This window comes from Schistocerca piceifrons, chromosome 6, assembly GCF_021461385.2.
Source record: "Schistocerca piceifrons isolate TAMUIC-IGC-003096 chromosome 6, iqSchPice1.1, whole genome shotgun sequence".
NCBI classification, from domain to species: domain Eukaryota; kingdom Metazoa; phylum Arthropoda; class Insecta; order Orthoptera; family Acrididae; genus Schistocerca; species Schistocerca piceifrons.
In genome coordinates this window covers 250,958,873-250,978,915 of record NC_060143.1, presented here as the reverse complement: position 1 = coordinate 250,978,915, position 20,043 = coordinate 250,958,873, and the positions used below count along the sequence as shown (strand labels likewise).

The window sequence follows — 20,043 nt, the reverse complement described above, 5'->3', positions numbered from 1 at the left end:
GGTGGAAGTAGTGTGTCCAAGGAAATTAATGATAACAAATATGTACAGAATAACATAACTGTGCATCTTAATAATCCAAATACAGAATTTTCAGTTAATATTGTACTTACATTTAAATTAAACTGTAGTAAAAAGCTCATGAATGTGATCACATAGACTGAACTTAATCCAGATCTTGTATAGGGATAATTGATGGTGCTGTTGTCTATTTGAAGAGAACTGATGCTAAACTGACTGTGGTGAATAACCTACCAAAGAAGTAAATGAAGGCCAGTACTACTTGGATAACTTAATTTCCACTGTCAGTTTGGCACTGATTCTCTTTGAATAAACAATAGCACTGTAAAATATGCCTAATGAGATCTATATTATATTCAGTCTATGTGCTCTCTTTTGTGAGCTTTCTACTAAAGTTTGATGTAAGTGTAAGTATGATATTAATTGAAAATTCTGTATTTGGGATAACAAGTTGCATAGATATGTTATTATGTACATAATTGTTATTGTTAATTCCATAGCTTCAGTCTGACGGTGAAAATTTGAAATGCACAATGCTTAATAAACTATTGGGTGATCAAGATCTTTCTATAGTTCAGAACCATGCCAAATCTAAATAGGTGTATGCCTCTGCTGTGGATACATTTCTTCATCATGTAATCTCTTCTTTATTTGTAAGTTTCATTCCATAATTGGCCAGATATTTTATAGGTACATAAATATATTTTAGACAGTTATAATAAATAAGTGCATGTTTAATTATTTCAACGAATTTACATTTTCAGGCAAACATGATTCGTGCATACAGCAATCAAGTCACAGAAATGGCAGGCTACATAAGCTCCGATGGAGTAAAAGTACCTATTTTCAAATGGCTTCTTTTCTCACTGTGTCTCTTCCATGGTGTATGCCTAGAGAGACGTAAGTTTGGACCTCTTGGTTTCAACATACCATATGAGTTCACTGATGGAGACCTCCGTATTTGCATTTCACAGCTTCACATGTTCTTGGAGGAGTATGAAGACATCCCATTTAAGGTTAGCTGATCTTGATTTTTCATTAAAATAGCAACATACAGAACTACTTGCTACTCTTAACATTTTCAGCAATTTATTATAATGTTTAATGGTTCATGGCACATGGTGACAATAGCTCATCATAATTAGCCAGTTGACATATTTATATCAGAACTTGATGTTAAATAAAGTAGCTGCATGGAGTAGCCATGTGGATAGAGGCTCCATCTCACAGATTGCACAGCCCCTCCTGCTGGAGGCTTGAGTCCTCCCTCGGGCATGGGTGTGTGTGTGTTGTTCTTAGCATAAGTTAGTTTAAGTGGTGTGTAAGTCTAGGGACTGATGACCTCAGCAGTTTGGTCCCTTATGAATTCACACACATTTAAATAAAATAAAGTTATACTGCAACTTCCTAGTTGTCATGTCTTTCTTTTTTTTTTAAATGTCTGTATACAATTTTTCTCTGAATTATCTGGTTTTATATTCATGTATGATCATTTCTGAAGTGAGAGTACGTGACTGTTTCATTGTAGGCTGTACACTATTGTACTGCTTTCAAGTATTACTTTTTTTCTATTTTTCATATTTGTGTTCACCCATAATCTCAGACATCTGTGAACAGTATAACTTCCAATGCAATGATGTGTCTAGCAAACACCATAGGCAAACATTCAAACTTCCCTAATATCACCTTCTATTTTGCATTTAAAATAGTCAGTAATGGTTTTTAATTTGTATCACAAGAGACATAATGCAGCAGGTGATACATGAAAAATGAATGGATTCATTACTGTTCCAAAAATTGTAAAGAAAGTATTTCATAGAAGGATTCAGATAAGAGCACTATTAATTCACAAGATGGTCTGCCAGTCTACTGAAACCTTAGGAAGAACTTCACTTCTCAATATTTTTATCCCTTAATTCAATATTTCATTAATACTGTATGTCTTTTTCAAACCATCAGCTCAATTCATCCAATGAGTATTAGAAACAAGTAACTCCAGGCTGGATTATCAACAATATTAGGAAGAGGATAGATTGCTGCTCACCATGAGATGACACATTACGTTACAGACAGGCACAACAAATTGGCTGTTGCACATCACACTTTCAGCTAAAGCCTTCTTCAGTAAAGAAAACACACACACACACACACACACACACACACACACACACACACACACACACACACATACACATTCACACAAACAAGCACACCTCATACATACATTACCGATACCACTGCCAGATTTCCTGTCAGGACTGCTGGTGGTTGTAGTCACTTACGCATTATGTATGCTTGCTTGCGTGAATGTGTGTATATTTTCTTAGCCGAAGAAGACTCTGACCAAAAATTAAAATTTGTAACAGTCTTTTCATTGCACCTGTCTGGGGTCATCTTTACAGTGCGTAGCAGTCTATCCTTTTTCTAATATTGTTGTTAGAAACAAGAAAACTCTTCCTAAAGATTTCAAGTCACATACTGTGGCCCAGAAAGGTGTCTGTTATTCAAGAACACAAAATTTTAATGTTGTTGTGGTCTTCAGTCCTCAGACTGGTTTGATGCAGCTCTCCATGCTACTGTATCCTGTGCAAGCTTTTTCATCTCCCAGTAAGTACTGCAACCTACGTCCTTCTGAATCTGCTTAGTGTATACATCTCTTGATCTCCCTCTACGATTTTTACCCTTCACACTGCCCTCCAATGCTAAATTTGTGATCCCTTGATGCCTACCAACCGGTCCCTTCTTCTTGTCAGGTTGTGCCACAAACTCCTCTTCTCCCCAATTGTATTCAATACCTCCTCATTAGTTATGTGATCTACCCATCTAATCTTCAGCACTCTTCTGTAGCACCACATTTCAAAAGCTTCTATTCTCTTCTTGTCCAAACTATTTATCATCCATGTTTCACTTCCATAGATGGCTACACTCCATACAAATACTTTCAGAAACAACTTCCTGACACTTAAATCTATACTCGATGTTAACAAATTTCTCTTCTTCAGAAACGCTTTTCTTGCCATTGCCAGTCTACATTTTATATCCTCTCTACTTTGACCATCATCAGTTATTTTGCTCCCCAAATAGCAAAATTCCTTTACTAATTTAAGCGTCTCCTAATCTAATTCCCCCAGCATCACCCGACTTGATTCGACTACATTCCATTATCCTCGTTTTGCTTTTGTTGATGTTCATTTTATATCCTCCTTTCAAGACACTATCCATTTCATTCAAATGCCCTTCCAAGTCCTTTGCTGTCTCTGACAGAATTACAATGTCATCGGCGAACCTAAAAGTTTTTATTTCTTCTCCATGGATTTTAATACATATTCCAAATTTTTCTTTTGTTTCCTTTACTGCTTGCTCAATACACTGATTGAATAACATCGGGGAGAGGCTACACCCCTGTCTCACTCCCTTCCCAACCACTGCTTCTCTTTCATGTCCCTCGACTCATAACTGCCATTTGGTTTCTGTACAAATTGTAAATAGCCTTTCGCTCCCTGTATTTTACCCCTGCCACCTTCAGAACTTGAAAAGAGAGTATTCCAGTTCCAGTCAACATTGTCAAAAGCTTTCTCTAAGTCTACAAATGCTAGAAACATAGGTTTGCTTTTTCTTAATCTAGCTTCTAACATAAGCCATAGGGTCAGTATTGCCTCACGTGTTCCAATATTTCTACGGAATCCAAACTGATCTTCCCCAAGGTTGACCTCTACTAGTTTTTCCATTCGTCTGTAAAGAATTCGCGTTAGTATTTTGCAGCCGTGGCTTATTAAACTGATAGTTTGGTAATTTTCACATCTATGAACACCTGCTTTCTTTGGGATTGGAATTATTATATTGAAGTCTGGGGGTATTTCGTCTGTCTCATACATCTTGCTCACCAAATGGTAGAGATTTGTCAGGACTGGCTCTCCCAAGGCTGTCAGTACTTCTAATGGAATGTTGTCTACTCCCGGGGCCTTGTTTCTACTCAGATCTTTTAGTGCTCTGTCAAACTCTTCACACAGAATCGTATCTCCCATTTCATTTTCATCTACATCCTCTTCCATTTCCATAATATTTTCCTCAAATACATTGCCCTTGTATAGGCCCTCTATATACTCCCTCCACCTTTCTGCTTTCCCTTCGTTGCTTAGAACTGGGTTTCCATCTGAGCTCTTGATATTCATACAACTGGTTCTCTTTTCTCCAAAGGTCTCTTTAATTTTCCTGTAGGCAGTATCTATCTTACCCCTAGTGAGATAAGCCTCTACATCCTTACATTTGTCCTCTAGCCATCCCTGCTTAGCCATTTTGCACTTCCTGTCGATCTCATTTTTGAGACGTTTGTATTCCTTTTTGCCTGCTTCATTTACTGCATTTTTATATTTTCTCCTTTCATCAATTAAATTCAATATTTCTTCTGTTACCCAAGGATTTCTACTAGCCCTCGTCTTTTTACCTACTTGATCCTCTGCTGCCTTCACTACTTCATCCCTCAGAGCTACTCATTCTTCTTCTATTGTATTTCTTTCCCCCATTTGTGATAATTGTTTGCTTATGCTCTCCCTGAAACTCTGTACAACCTCTGGTTTAATCAGTTTGTCCAGATCCCACCTCCTTAAATTCCAACCTTTTTGTAGTTTCTTCAGTTTTAATCTACAGCTCCTAACCAACCAATAGATTGTGGTCAGAGTCCACACCCGCCCCTGGAAATGTCTTACAATTTAAAACCTGGTTCCTAAATCTCTGTCTTACCATTATATAATCTATCTGATACCCTCTAGTATTTCCAGGATTCTTCCATGTGTACAACCTTCTTTTATGGTTCTTGAACCAAGTGTTAGCTATGATTAAGTTATGCTCTGTGCAAAATTCTACCAGACGGCTTCCTCTTTCATTTATTTCCCCCAATCCATATTCATCTAGTATGTTTCCTTCTCTCCCTTTTCCTACTCTCAAATTCCAGTCACCCATGACTATTAAATTTTCATCTCCCTTCACTACCTGACTAATTTCTTTTATCTCATCATACATTTCATCAATTTCTTCATCATCTGCAGAGCTAGTAGGCATATAAACTTGTTCTATTGTAGTAGGTGTGGGCTTCGTGTCTATCTTGGCCTCAATAATGTGTTCCCTATGCTGTTTGTAGTAACTTACCCGCACTCCTATTTTTTAATTCATTATTAAACCTACTCCTGCATTACCCCCATTTGATTTTGTATTTATAACCCTGTATTCACGTGACCAAAAGTCTTGTTCCTCCTGCCACCAAATTTCACTAATTCCCACTATATCTAACTTTAACCTATCCATTTCCCTTTTTAAATTTTCTTACCTACCTGCCCGATTAAGGGATCTGACAGTCCACACTCCGATCCGTAGAATGCCAGTTTTCTTTCTCCTGATAATGACGTCCTCCTGAGTAGTCCCCGCCCGGAGATCCGAATGGGGGAGTATTTTACCTCTGGAATGTTTTACCCAACAGGACGCCATCATCATTTAACCATACAGTAAAGCTGCATGCCCTCGGGAAAAATTATGGCTGTAGTTTCCCCTTGCTTGCAGCCATTCGCAGTACCAGCACAGCAAGGCCGTTTTGGTTAGTGTTACAAGGCCAGATCAGTCAATCATCCAGACCATTGCCCCTGCAACTACTCAAAAGGCTGCTGCCCCTCTTCAGGAACCACACGTTTGTCTGGCCTCTCAACAGATACCCCTCCATTGTGGTTGCACCTATGGTACGGCCATCTGTATCGGTGAGGCACACAAGCCTCCCCACCAACGGCAAGGTCCATGGTTCCAATTTTAATAAATAGCCTGCAAACAGATTTTCTGATTGGTGGCAAAGTATATACTACTATCTAATATGCAAGAAGATGAAATCAATGCAGTGCTACTCTTGCCAAAAAAAAAAAGGTCACTAGAATTACAGAACTGTAACCACTTACCATAAAACAATAATTGCTGAAAGTATACAGACACATCAGAAGCAATTAAGTGTGTTCAGTATGTAATTATTGTCCAACGATCAATGTCCCATGTCTACTTGTTGCTGGAATTTGATGTCTTCAGACAATATGTGAAACAATAAAATTGTGATGGAATAGTAGTTCATAGTGACTCCAACTTGCCCTACTAAAATCAGTAACTGCTTTAATATCTTTGCCATTAATATATTTTGCTGCTGCCATAATATATTGCACATCAAATATTTCAGTTTGACTAAAAGATTGTCACATTTCACAAACCACATTGCACAAAAGTAGCTTGGTCTTAGAGGCAATAATATAAAATAATTTTTCAAAGTCATTAGTTTTTTAGTTATTCTGAAGCTGTTTGCTTCTTCATTATAAATTTTTGTACTGTGTAAATGAGTGAATGCTTGTGGTGACATGCTTGTGAGAGTCTATGCATAATCTTCTGTTTCCACTAAATTACATGTACGATCTGTTCGATGATTTACCATGATTGCTCTGGACAACACTGTTTTGTTTTATCCTGTCTTGTGTGTGTTTTAAGAATAAGCATCATTAGAATTGTCAGTCTTTTTAGGCTGGGCTGGTTCTCATTGAAACTCAGTAGGGGTTATTAATATCATCCTCTCCTCCGCAGAATGTACAGGTTCTGTCATTACTCATCTTGACTATGAGTGGCATGTCGATGGTAGATGTAGGCATCCTGTACAGGGTGGACAGGGACCTGGGAGGACTCGAGGTGTTGTACCGATCCCCGTAACCAAAAAGTTTGAGGTGCTGTCTTTCATTGAAACTGAAACTGAGTCAGTGGGACCCACTTCACCTATTTTGGAGAAAACTGTTTTGTCCAGTGTCAAGAAGAGCCAAATGCAATAGGATAAGGGTTTATAAAATGTCAGCAGTTCAAATGGTTGCCTCACAAGTACTGAGTGCTCCCTGCTTGCCAACAGCGTCCGACAGATCGGACGGTCACCCATCCAAGTGCTAGCCCAGCCCGACAGCACTTAACTTCGGTGGTCTCATTGGAACCAGTGTTACCACTGTGGCAAGGCCCTTGGTGGTGAATGATCGTACCCATAGGGAAATGGCAAGAAGGAACAGGAAAGGACACCAGGTGCACTCAGTGTGTATGCCTGAGGGCCTCATTCAACATGTTGAAAAGGATATTCCAGCAGCCATTGAGGGAACAGGGTGCAACCAGCTTTGGTCACACACATCTACAAGAAGGGTTATAGAAGTGATCCACGAAACTACTGTCAACACAACTCGTACTTTTCTCAGAGGGCATACTGAAAGCTATGGATCAAGGCAGTCAGGTAGATGCAGTATTTCTTGATTTCTGAAAAACATTTGACTCAGTACCTCACCTATGGAATTTGTCAAAAGTACAGTCACATGGGGTATCAAGTGAAATTTGTGACTGAATTGAGGAGTTTTTGGTAGGGAGGACATAGTATGTTATCTTGGATGGAGAGTCATCATCAGATGTAGAAGTTAACTTTGAGATGTACCCCAGGGAAGTGCATTGGACCCCTTGCCGTTCATCTTGCATGTCAATGACCTTGCAGACAATATTAATAGTAACCTAAGACTTTTTGCAGATGATGTCATTATCTATAGTGAAGGACTATCTGAAAGAAGCTACTAAATATTCAGTCAGACCTTAACAAGATTTCAAAGTGGTGCAAAGTTTGACAACTTGCTTTAGATATCCAGAAATGTAGAAATTGTGTACTCCACAGAAAGAAAAGATATAGTATCCTATTACAATAATATTAGTGAGTCACTGTTGGACTCAGCCAACTCATACAAATACTGGGTGTAACACTTTGTAGGGATATGAAATGTGTAACACTCTGTAGGGATATTAAATTGAATGGCCACAGAGGCTCAGTTGTGAGTAAAGCAGATAAGAGACTTACGTTTACTGGTAGAATACTGGGAAAGTGCAATTAGTCTACAAAGGAGATTGCTTATAAATCACTCAAGCAATCAGTTGTAGAATATTGCACAAGTGCTTGGGATCCACACCAAATAAGACTAACAGGGGATGTTGAACATATATAGAGAAGATCAGCATGAATGGTTACAGGTTTGTGTGATCCATGGGAGAGTGTCAGAGAGATGGTGAAGGAACTGACATGGAAGAATCTTCAAGACAGATGTAAACTATCCCGAAAAAGTCTACTAACAAAGCATCAACAACTGGCATCAAGAACTGGCTTTAAATGCTAACTCTAGGAATATATTACAGTCCCCTTCATATTGCTAACATAGGGATCATGATAAGATTACAATAGAATAATTACTGTGCATGCAGAGGCATTTAATCATCATTCTTTCTGTGCTCTGCACGTGAATGTAACAAGAAGAAACCCAAATAACTGGTACAATGGGACATTCCCTCTGCCATGAACCTCATGGCAGTTTGCAGATTATAGATATAGATGTATTATTATTTACTTATTCACAATCAATACTGTGGTGAAGAGTGTAATGTTCTACTGCACTTCAAAGTATTTGACATACAGAATCTGAGAGAGCATTCATAACTAGAAATTTTGACTTGCCATACAGCATGATTACTATCTGAATCTTTGTCTGCTCCAAGTACAAAATACCTAACAGACATGGTATTCAGCCAATATGCCACTAGGTATGCTGGTTTTATTGTGAGATTATATAGTTCATATCAAATTTTGATCACAATTTTACATAAATTTTGGTTTTTTTATATATCTGTTACATTAGATCAATAATCAGCACTCACATAACACTGTTTATGCCAACAAATCTTGTAGCTTTACCAGGAAGATCAGTTGTTAGGCAAGGTGTACCTATTTCTATCATCTATTACTTCTGCAATTGTTCCAAGTAGGTCACACATAATGAGCTTTATGTCTCTGGTGTTTTAATTGCACCTCTTTGTTCTGGTTTCATTAAAATAAATACAAGTTAATTAAATGTATCTGAATTACCTTAATTTTGATGATGATATACTGTTTGCTTTTAATGGAAACAGAAGAATTGAGGAGAGTGAGTGTGGAAGTAGGCCCAAAAATTGGTTAGAATAACACCTCACAAACTTATAATCAAAACAGAGAATGCAACACAAATTAACAATCAAGTCATAGAATCAATTAATGATATTTTATGTTTATGGACAGCTGAAAAGAATGACTTGCTAGATTGCCTAATGATGTGGCATGGAATGCCTTCAGTGAAATAAGTTTGGGTTTTTAGAACTTGTAATGTATCTGAAAAGGAAAGCGTATGATCAGTTTTGACGTATGTCAGTAATACTTGGTATTTAAATGCAAAAATGATTTAAAACTAAGGTTTGTTAAATAAGTGATGCAGAGACACATCTTAGGAATTATTAGAAGAGACAGGAAAACAGTGAAGTAGCTTAGTGGTGGAAACTTATGGAAGAGGTACTGATGAATGAAATGCAGTTGGAATACATGTGTGTTGTACATGTTACCAGGTGAATGGATGGTATACTATCCTTTCTAGTTAGTCAGTTAGTTGTTCCATAGATCAAATTCACAATAAATATTATGATGTGGAACCTATCAACAGAGCAAACATAAAACACTTATATTCAAATAAATAAAAAATAACATGATCGGATGGATAAAATATGTACTTGCAAGTAATGGCAGAAGAAAACATATATAAAGGTTAAGTAAACATGAAAGCTTTTGGAGCCAGTTGTTCCTTTTTCTGGCAGAATGGTTGAAGGAGAAAGAGGAGAGATGAAAGAAAAGAACTGTCGAGGTTTAAGAAATGGGGAGGCTTCAGAAATATCACCCAGAACCCTGGGTGAGCGGAGACTTATTGGTAAGGATGAAAAGGAAAGATTGATTGTTAGTGACTGCACTGGATGCAATTTAAAAACCTGAGACCTTAAAGGTGGAAGATAGACTAAAAAACCACTACCCAGGCTACCTTCTAGAAATGCCTTTCTCTCCCCAAGGTCCATTTCCAAGAACACATACCTCATGGTGATGGAGATAACAGCCATCCCAGATTGTATCATCCTCCCTGCAGGTAGAGCATCCACTACAGTAACCTGACACAAAATGCCTGCCAACTGCGTGACTCTTCTGCTTGCAAGTCCTGCCACAGCAATTCTATCCCAAAAGTCTACCACGACATCCAACTCCTACTCAAATCATTTCCAGCAGCTCTCCTCAGTGTCAGTCTCCTTCCTTATTTCATCTACCACATCCACATGCCCTTTCTATTTGATCCTAAATTTCATAGACGTAACTATCCTAGAAGCACCAAAGCACCAAGTTTCTGTGCTTCCACAGGAAGCCCTTGTTGACTAAAACATCTGACCCAGTGCACATAGTCTAACATCCTTTATCAAGAAAATGGGCTACTTCCTTCATTACCTCCCCACTGTCCTCATTCTATTACCACTTGGATCCTTACTTATAACTAATAACAACACATTCCAGTGAACGTAACCTCCCTCCATGCCCATGGCCTGGCCTCAGTTGGCACTACCCCTCACAAAATTCTCTCAACTCCAACTCACTACATCATTTGTTACACACTTGATGAACAATACCCTTAGCCACAATTATTTCTCATTTGAGGGATTATATACAAACAAATCTTCGGCACTTCCATTGGTACACACTTGGCGTACTCCTGTGCTAACCTACTTAAAGTCCATCTCGAATAATCCTTTCCAATTATCCAAGTTTGTAAACTCCTTGTCTGGTTCACGTCCATTGACATCTTTGTGATGTGGATCCAGGCCAAGGCACTCTGGCCTCATTCCTCCATAGTGTCAACAGTTTCTCTCATTTTGATTTCACCTAACGCTCTTCAGCACGGCATGCTGCATCCTGGACATTGACCTGCACCTCTCTGATAACTCCATAAAAATATTTGTATAGATAAAGCTCAACCTTCACTTTGATATCTGCCTTTCCTTGTGCACTAAAAACTCTCTCCCATGCAGTGTAGCCACCTGTGGATGGTGCATCTGTAATGAGAAATAATTCCTTGCACAGAATCCACACCAGCTCCATATTCTCCATCTGCTCTCATCAGCTAGCCACAAAGGAGAGCCCTCCCATTACTCGTTATCAACCTGAGCAGGAACAACATCCTCTACCAAAGTGCTGACTGCCTTTCATCATTAGCAACAACAAAATGTGGTCAAGCTACCCACCGAGTGATAGAACGGTTTGCTGAGCACAGCATATTCCCATACTCCACTTTAATGGCTGCCTTCTGACCTGACCTACTCCCCCCCCCACTTTCATGCCAGCTTCTCTGAACTACACAGCTGTAATTACCCTTATGGCACATCCTTCAAGCCTGCAATCCTCCTGACATTAACCTGTTTCACATCTATCTCAACTCTATCCTCATGTGTCCCACTTCACTCCATTTATCTACACCCACAGCATTCTCCCTGCAGTCTCCCTTTCCCTCCCATCTCCCCCCTGTCGTCAGTCTTGTACCACAATTTTTGCCATGTACAACTTACCTTGCCTGCTGCACTAGTGCTCTCCTTGTTCCTGTCATTTTCTCCACCAGAAATACCACTCGTCCCATTCAAACTACATTGTCAAGGCAATGTAGCCGTGTGTGTCTTATATTTATACTACTGTTTATCTTCAGGTATTTTGTCAATTTTGAGATCAAGAAACTCAATGAATTTGGTGAGTGCTCTCAGTACATTTATCCAAGGTTTCCCCAAGTACAATCATGGTTTTGTCTTCCTCCCTGCAGGCAGAGGAATCAACAAAGAACAGTTACATCTCTGCACCATATCTCAGTGGTTTCTCAAAGATAATAATAGGTTTCAGTGCATTATAAGCAACAATCTTTTACTATGAAAGCATCAAGGAAGGCTAGGACCACAAACACAGCTGTCTTTTAATACCTGCATCACCTTATTGTAATTTTACTGATCTATAAGCCTAATATGGAATCCTCTTTCACCCATGATCAGTGATTTATTAAATAATGCTAGGAATTTTCAGTAAGCAGAAATAACAGACGTTACAGTCAGTATGCATTATTTTACAACTGACTCTGAAATGATAATCAATTTCCAGTTTTATGTTGTCTATCATTCATCAAAAAATAGCTTCGTAATACAATGGCACTGAGTCTAACACAGTTCAGTGAGTAGCAATATTAACACAGGTTCTTTACGTTTACATTTATTAATTAGGTGACTAGTTGTAACTAACTGCTTTATGGCAGCTAAAAGTGACTATTAATGACTGAATATTTAGCAATGATAGAATGTGGAGCTATTCACCCTGGGTAGTTATAGACATCTATATATTATTGTCTAAAAGTTTTTATAACATATAAGTTAATTATATTTTAAATATAATAGAGGGAAACATTCCACGTGGGAAAAATATATATAAAAACAAAGATACTGTAACTTACCAAATGAAAGCATTGGTATGTTGATAGAGACAATAAAAAACACAGACACAAATTTCAAGCTTTCGCAACCCAAGTTTACTTCATCAGAAAAGAGGGAAGGAGAGGGAAAGACGAAAGGATGTGGGTTTTAAGGGAGAGGGTAAGGAGTCATTCCAATCCCGGGAGTGGAAAAACTTACCTCGGGGAAAAAAGGATAGGTATACACTCACACACACACACATACCCATCCGCACATATACAGACACAGGCAGACATATGTAAATGCAAAGAGGTTGGGCAGAGATGTCAGTCGAGGCGGAAGTACAGAGGCAAAGATGGTGTTGAATGACAGGTGAGGTACGAGCAGCGGCAACTTGAAATTAGCGGAGGTTGAGGCCTGGTGGGTAACGGGAAGAGAGAATGTATTGAAGGGCAAGTTCCCATCTCCAGAGTTCTGATAGGTTGGTGTCAGTGGGAAGTATCCAGATAACAGGACGGTGTAACACTGTGCCAAGATGTGCTGGCCGTGCACCAAGGCATGTTTAGCCACAGGGTGATCCTCTTTACCAACAAACACTGTCTGCCTGTGTCTGTTCATGCGAATGGAAAGTTTGTTGCTGGTCATTCCCACATAGAAGGCTTCACAGTGTAGGCATGTCAGTTGGTAAATCACGTGGGTGCTTTCACACGTGACTCTGCCTTTGATCGTGTACACCTTCCGGGTTACAGTACTGGAGTAGGTGGTGGTGGGAGGGTGCATGGGACAGGTCTTACACAAGGGGCAGTTACAAGGGTAGGAGCCAGAGGGTACGGAAGGTGGTTTGGGGATTTCATAGGGATGAACCAAAAGGTTATGAAGGTTAGGTGGATGGCGGAAAGACACCCTTGGTGGAGTGGGGAGGATTTCATAAAGGATGGATCTCATTTCAGGGCAGCATTTGAGGAAGCCGTATCCCTGCTGGAGAGCCACATTCAGAGTCTGATCCAGTCCTGGAATGTATCCTGTCACAAGTGGGGCACTTTTGGGGTTCTTCTGTGGGAGGTTCTGGGTTTGAGGGAATGAGGAAGTGGCTGTAGCTATTTGCTTCTGTACCAGATCGGGAGAGTAGCTGTGGGATGTGACAGCTGTTCTCAGGTTATTGGTGTAATGGTTCAGGGATTCAGGACTGGAGCAGATTCGTTTGCCACGAAGACCTAAGCTGTAGGGAAGCGACCGTTTGATGTGGAATGGGTGGCTGCTGTCAAAATGGAGGTACTGTTGCTTGTTGGTGGGTTTGATGAAGACGGATGCGTGAAGCTGGCCATTGGACAGATGGAGGTCAACGTCGAGGAGAGTGGCCTGTGATTTGGAGTAGGACCAGGTGAATCCGATGGAACCAAAGGAGTTGAGGTTGGAGAGGAAATTCTGGAGTTCTTCTCAGATCATGAAGATGTCATCAATAAATCTGTACCAAACTTTGGGTTGGCAGGCTTGGGTAACCAAGAAGGCTTCCTCTAAGCGACCCATAAATAGGTTGGTGTATGAGGGGGCCATCCTGGTACCCATGGCTGTTCCCTTTAATTGTTGGTATGTCTGGCCTTCAAAAGTGAAGAAGTTGTGGGTTAGGATGAAACTGGCTAAGGTAATGAGGAAAGAGGTTTTAGGTAGGGTGGCAAGTGATCGGCGTGAAAGGAAGTGCTCCATCGCAGCGAGGCCCTGGATGTGCGGGATATTTGTGTATAATGAGGTGGCATCGATGGTTACAAGGATGGTTTTCGGGTTTAACAGATTGGGTAAGGATTCCAGGCATTTGAGAAAGTGGTTGGTTCTTTGATGAAGAATGGGAGCCTGCATGTAATGGGTTGAAGTTGTTGATCTATGTAGGCAGAGATACGTTCTGTGGGGGCTTGGTAATCAGCTACAATGGGGCGGCCAGGATGTTTGGGTTTGTGAATTTTAGGAAGTAGGTAGAAGGTAGGGGTGTAGGGTGTCGGTGGGGTCAGGAGGTTGATGGAGTCAGGTGAAAGGTTTTGTAGGTGGCCTAAGGTTCTGAGGATTCCTTGAAGCTCCGCCTGGACATCAGGAATGGAATTACCTCGGCAAACTTTGAATGTAGCGCTGTGTGACGGCTGACACAGTCCCTCAGCCACATACTCCTGATGATCAAGTACCACGGTCGTGGAACCCTTGTCAGCCGGAAGAATGACGAAGGATCGGTCAGCCTTCAGATCATGGATAGCTTGGGCTTCAGCTGTGGTGATGTTGGGAGTAGGATTAAGTTTTTTCAAGAAGGATTGAGAGGCAAGGCTGGAAGTGAGATATTCCTGGGAGGTTTGGAGAGGGTGATTTAGGGGAAGAGGAGGTGGGTCCCACTGTGACGGAGGACGGAACTGTTCCAGTGTTGTTCAGAAAGTATGATCTTATTTACACTTCATTTGCTTTACTGGTGTCTGTTCTCTAAATGTCTTGCATTTAGTACCTACTCAAAGAAAACAATTTTGACAGTTAAATATTACACCAACATAGCTTTTTATGCACAAATTAACTAGGCATTGAAGAAATGAACTTTGTGACTCTTCATTTACATAGCTAGCAGCAGCTGTTTGTAAAATGTTTAAGTTTTCCCTAAAATCACTAATTAAATTTTTACCAACTGTCATGTGTACTCTAAATCAAGTAAATAATTTTTTGCAAATTGCATCCCATGCTTGTCAATTTGATACCCTATTTGTCCCATTTCCCACTCTTCATTTGGCGATGAAATTTTGAGCAAAAATTCATTGGGTAATTTTCCCTCAAATCACTAATTAAGAATTTATTAATTATCATGATTACTTAAGCAAGTAAATATTATTTTGAAAGACTATACCTCACACTTATCAATTTGAAACCCTATTTCTCTATTTCATTTGCCTGTGAAAATTTGCACAAAAATCCATTGTGTAATTCATAGGGAATATTGTTTTCACTCCAATCAGACATTTAACCAATAATTAAAACCAAGCTGAAGTTACTTATGATGGACAGTTGTTAATATGTTAATTAATTCCTGGGTAGATGAGTTTGTAATTCATTTTGAAAAATCTGTGTGTGGTGTTCTATATTATAGTGTTTAATTAATATCAGTATTATATTATAAAAGTAAGTGTACAATGTATATGTTGCTAAAACTCTGAAATGAGTCCCCATATGATCAAGGGAGTTATATGGTATGGTAGCCCTCTATCCCCCATTCATGTAGAAGGTTCCCATTTTTACCTGAAGGGCATACTTTTGAAGATATAAGAGTTGAGAAGTTTCGCCATCTAGAAATTTCTAGGACCTGCCTGAACATTTGGGAAAATTCAAGAACATTCCAGAACATTTGAGAGTGTTCCACAACATTCCAGAATGTTCTGTAATGTTCCACAAGGATATGGGATGTTCTGGAGTGGTGGGAATAATCTGGAACATTTGAGAAGATTCCAGAATGTTTGTGAAGATACTGGAACATCCTAGATCATTGTGAAGCATTCCAGAACGCACTCAAATGTTGTCGAACATTGGGGACAATTCAAAGTCTTTTTGGCATGTTCTCAAATTTGCTACTGGTGGGGCTACCCATTGTTAAGGGTATATAAAGAAAGGCCCATCTTGGTTGTGAATGTCAGTTTCTTATGAGTGATGAAGGAAGGAACTGAAAAAGTAGAGCAGTGAATGAATAAAAACAAACAGTGAAGTGTGAGTATTCAAAGTACTACAGTGACCAAATACAAATTGAAAATAAAATGTGAAAAGTGTGTAAAGGGTGCTTAGTGCATTTTTCAATGGAAAGTTGATTTGATGTATTGTTAATAAAAGGTTGATTTGATGTATATTTTAGACAATGCCCTAAACATAAAAGAGGAAGAGATCTTTCCAGTTCTGAAGTAACTTGGCAAAAACAAAAACAACATTGAAAATATGAAACTGAAGGAGGATCAAGAATTGTGAAAAAGTAGGGCAGTGAGTGGGGGGGGGGGGGGGGGGGGGGTGTACAGTGAAGCGCGAGTAGTCAAAAGTGTGAAAACTGTGTAAAGTGTATTTATTAATAAAAAGTTGATTTGATTTATATTTTAGACAGTGTTCAAATGTAAAAGACAAGGTTCAATGCAAGACACCTATAACAGTTCCCACAATGAAACTTTGTCTGAAACCTGGCAGAAAATCCAAAGAGATTCTGGTCATATTTGAAGTATGTTAGCGGCAAGATACAGTCAATGCCTTCTCTGCAGGATAACAATGGAGATACTATCGAAGACAGTGCTGTCAAAGCAGATTTACTAAACACAGCCTTCTGAAATGTCTTCACAAAAGAAGACGAAGTAAATATTCCAGAATTCGGATCAAGAACAGCTGCCAACATGAGTAACGTAGAAGTAAATATCCTTGGAGTAGTGAATCAACTCAAATCACTTAATAAAAGCAAGTCTTCTGGTCCAGACTATATACCAATTAGGTTCCTTTCGGAGTATGCTGATGCATTAGCTCCATATTTAACAATCATACACGACCGTTTGCTCGACGAAAGATCCGTACACAAAGACTGGAAAGTTGCACAGGTCACACCAATACTCAAGAAATGTAGTAGGAGTAATCAACTAAATTACAGGCCCATATCATTAACGTTGATATGCAGCAGGACTTTAGAACATATATTGTGTTTGAACATTATGAATTACCTCGAAGGAAACGATCTATTGACACCCAGTCAACATGGGTTTAGAAAACATCGTTCCTGTGAAACACAACTAGCTCTTTATTCACATGAAGTGCTGAATGCTATTGACAAGGGATTTCAGATCGATTCCGTATTCCTGGATTTCCAGAAGGCTTTTGACACTGTACCACACAAGCAGCGCGTAGTAAAATTACGTGTTATGGAATATCGTCTCAGTTATGTGACCGGATTTGCAATTTCCTGTCAGAGAGGTCACAATTCATAGTAATTGATGGAAAGTCATCGAGTAAAACAGAAGTGATTTCGGGCGTTCCCCAAGGTAGTGTTATAGGCGGTGGTGGTGGTGGTTAGTGTTTAACGTCCCGTCGACAACGAGGTCATTAGAGACGGAGCGCAAGCTCGGGTTAGGGAAGGATTGGGAAGGAAATCGACCGTGCCCTTTCAAAGGAACCATCCCGGCATTTGCCTGAAATGATTTAGGGAAATCACGGAAAACCTAAATCAGGATGGCCGGAGACGGGATTGAACCGTCGTCCTCCCGAATGCGCTAACCACTGCGCCGCCTCGCTCGGTGTGTTATAGGCCCTTTGCTGTTCCTTATCTATATAAACGATTTGGGAGACTATCTGAGCAGCCGTGTTTGGTTGTTTGCAGATGACACTGTTGTTTATCGACTAATAAAGTCATCAGAAGATCAAAACAAACTGCAAAACAATTTAGAAAAAATATCTGAATGGTGCGAAAAGTGGCAGTTGACCTTAAATAATGAAAAGTGTGAGGACATCCACATGAGTACTAAAAGGAACTCGTTAAACTTCGGTTACACAATAAGTCAGTCTAATCTAAAAGCAGTAAATTCAACTAAATACCAGGTATTACAATTATGAACAACTTAAATTGGAAAAAACACATAGAAAATGTTGTGGGGAAGGCTAACCAATGGCTGCGTTTTATTGGCAGGACACTTAGAAAATGTAACAGACCTACTAAGGAGACTGCCTACACTACACTTGGCTGTCCTCTTTTAGAATACTGCTGCTCAGTGTGGGATCCTTACCAGGTAGGACTGACGGAGTACATTGCAAAAGTTCAAAGAAAGGCAGCACGTTTTGTATTGTATATGGGAGAGAGTGTCACAGAAATGATACGGGATTTGGGCTGGAAATCATTAAAAGAAAGGCGTTTTTTTATTGTGACTGAACCTTCTCATGAAATTCCAATCACCAACTTTCTTCTCTGAATGTGAAAATATTTTGTTGACACTGACCTACATAGGGCAGAACGATCACCACGATAAAATAGGGATATCAGAGCTCATACAGAAAGATATAGGTGTTCATTCTTTCCGCACACTATGCTACATCTACTTCTACATCTACATGATTACTCTGCAATTCACATTTAAGTGCTTGGCAGAGGGTTCATCGAATCGCAATCATACTATCTCTCTACCATTTCACTCCCGAACAGCATGCGGGAAAAACGAACACCTAAACCTTTCTGTTCGAGCTCTGATTTCTCTTATTTTATTTTGATGATCATTCCTGCCTATGTAGGGCTCAACAAAATATTTTCGCATTCGAAAGAGAAAGTTGGTGACTCAAATTTCGTAAATAGATCACGCCGTGACGAAAAATGTCTTTGCTTTAATGACTCCCATCCCAACTCGCGTATCATATCTGCCACACTCTCTCCCCTACTACGTGATAATACAAAACGAGCTGCCCTTTTTTGCACCCTTTCGATGTCCTCCGTCAATCCCACCTGGTAAGGATCCCACACCGTGCAGCAATATTCTAACAGAGGACGAACGAGTGTAGTGTAAGCTGTCTCTTTAGTGGACTTCTTGCATCTTCTAAGTGTTTTGCCTATGAAACGCAACCTTTGGCTCGCCTCCCCCACGATATTATCTATGTGGTCTTTCCAACTGAAGTTGTTCGTAATTTTAACACCCAGGTACTTAGTTGAATTGACAGCCTTGAGAATTGTACTATTTATCGAGTAATCGAATTCCAACAGATTTCTTTTGGAACTCATGTGGATCATCTCACACTTTCCGTTATTTAGCGTCAACTGCCACCTGCCACACCATATAGCAAACTTTTCTAAATCGCTTTGCAACTGATACTGGTCTTCAGATGACCTTACTAGACAGTAAATTACAGCATCATCTGCGAGCAACCTAAGAGAACTGCTCAGATTGTCACCCAGGTCATTTATATAGATCAGGAACAACAGAGGTCCCAGGACGCTTCCCTATGATTTGCCGTCTATTACTACGAACTGCGACCTTCCTGGCAGGAAATCACGAATCCAGTCGCACAACTGAGACAATACCCCATAAGACCGCAGCTTGATTAGAAGTCGCTTGTGAGGAACGGTGTCAAAAGCTTTCCGGAAATCTAGAAATACGGAATCAACTTGAGATCCCTTGTCGATAGCGGCCATTACTTCGTGCAAATAAAGAGCTAGCTGCATTGCACAAGAATGATGTTTTCTGAAGCCATGCTGATTACATATCAATAGATTGTTCCCTTCGAGGTGATTCATAATGTTTAAATACAGTGTATGCTCCAAAACCCTACTGCAAAGTGACGTCAATGATATAGGTCTGTAGTTCGATGGATTACTCCTACTACCCTTCTTAAACACTGGCGCGACCTGCGCAATTTTCCAGTCTGTAGGTACACATCTATCAGTGAGCAAGCGGTTGTATATGATTGCTAAGTAGGGAGCTATTGTATCAGCGTAATCTGAAAGGACCTAATCGGTATACAATCTGGACCTGAAGACTTGCCCGTATCAAGCGATTTGAGTTGCTTCGCAACGCCTAAGGTATCTACTTCTAAGAAACTCGTGCTAGCAGCTGTTCATGTTTCAAATTGTGGAATATTACATTCGTCTTCCCTGGTGAAGGAATTTCGGAAAACTGAGTTCAATAACTGATCGGTAACAGTACCACCGGCACT

General features: G+C 39.8%; 1 protein-coding gene across 1 annotated transcript in view; it reads left to right on the top strand.

The window, feature by feature from the left end:
* Positions 1-20,043, top strand: part of LOC124803257 (dynein axonemal heavy chain 1-like) — an 866,140-nt gene that overhangs the window by 763,699 nt on the left and 82,398 nt on the right. Inside the window, exon 50 of the mRNA XM_047264440.1 lies at positions 783-1,034. Within this exon, the coding sequence (XP_047120396.1) occupies positions 783-1,034 (252 nt within the window). The remainder of the gene's footprint in view (positions 1-782; positions 1,035-20,043) is intronic.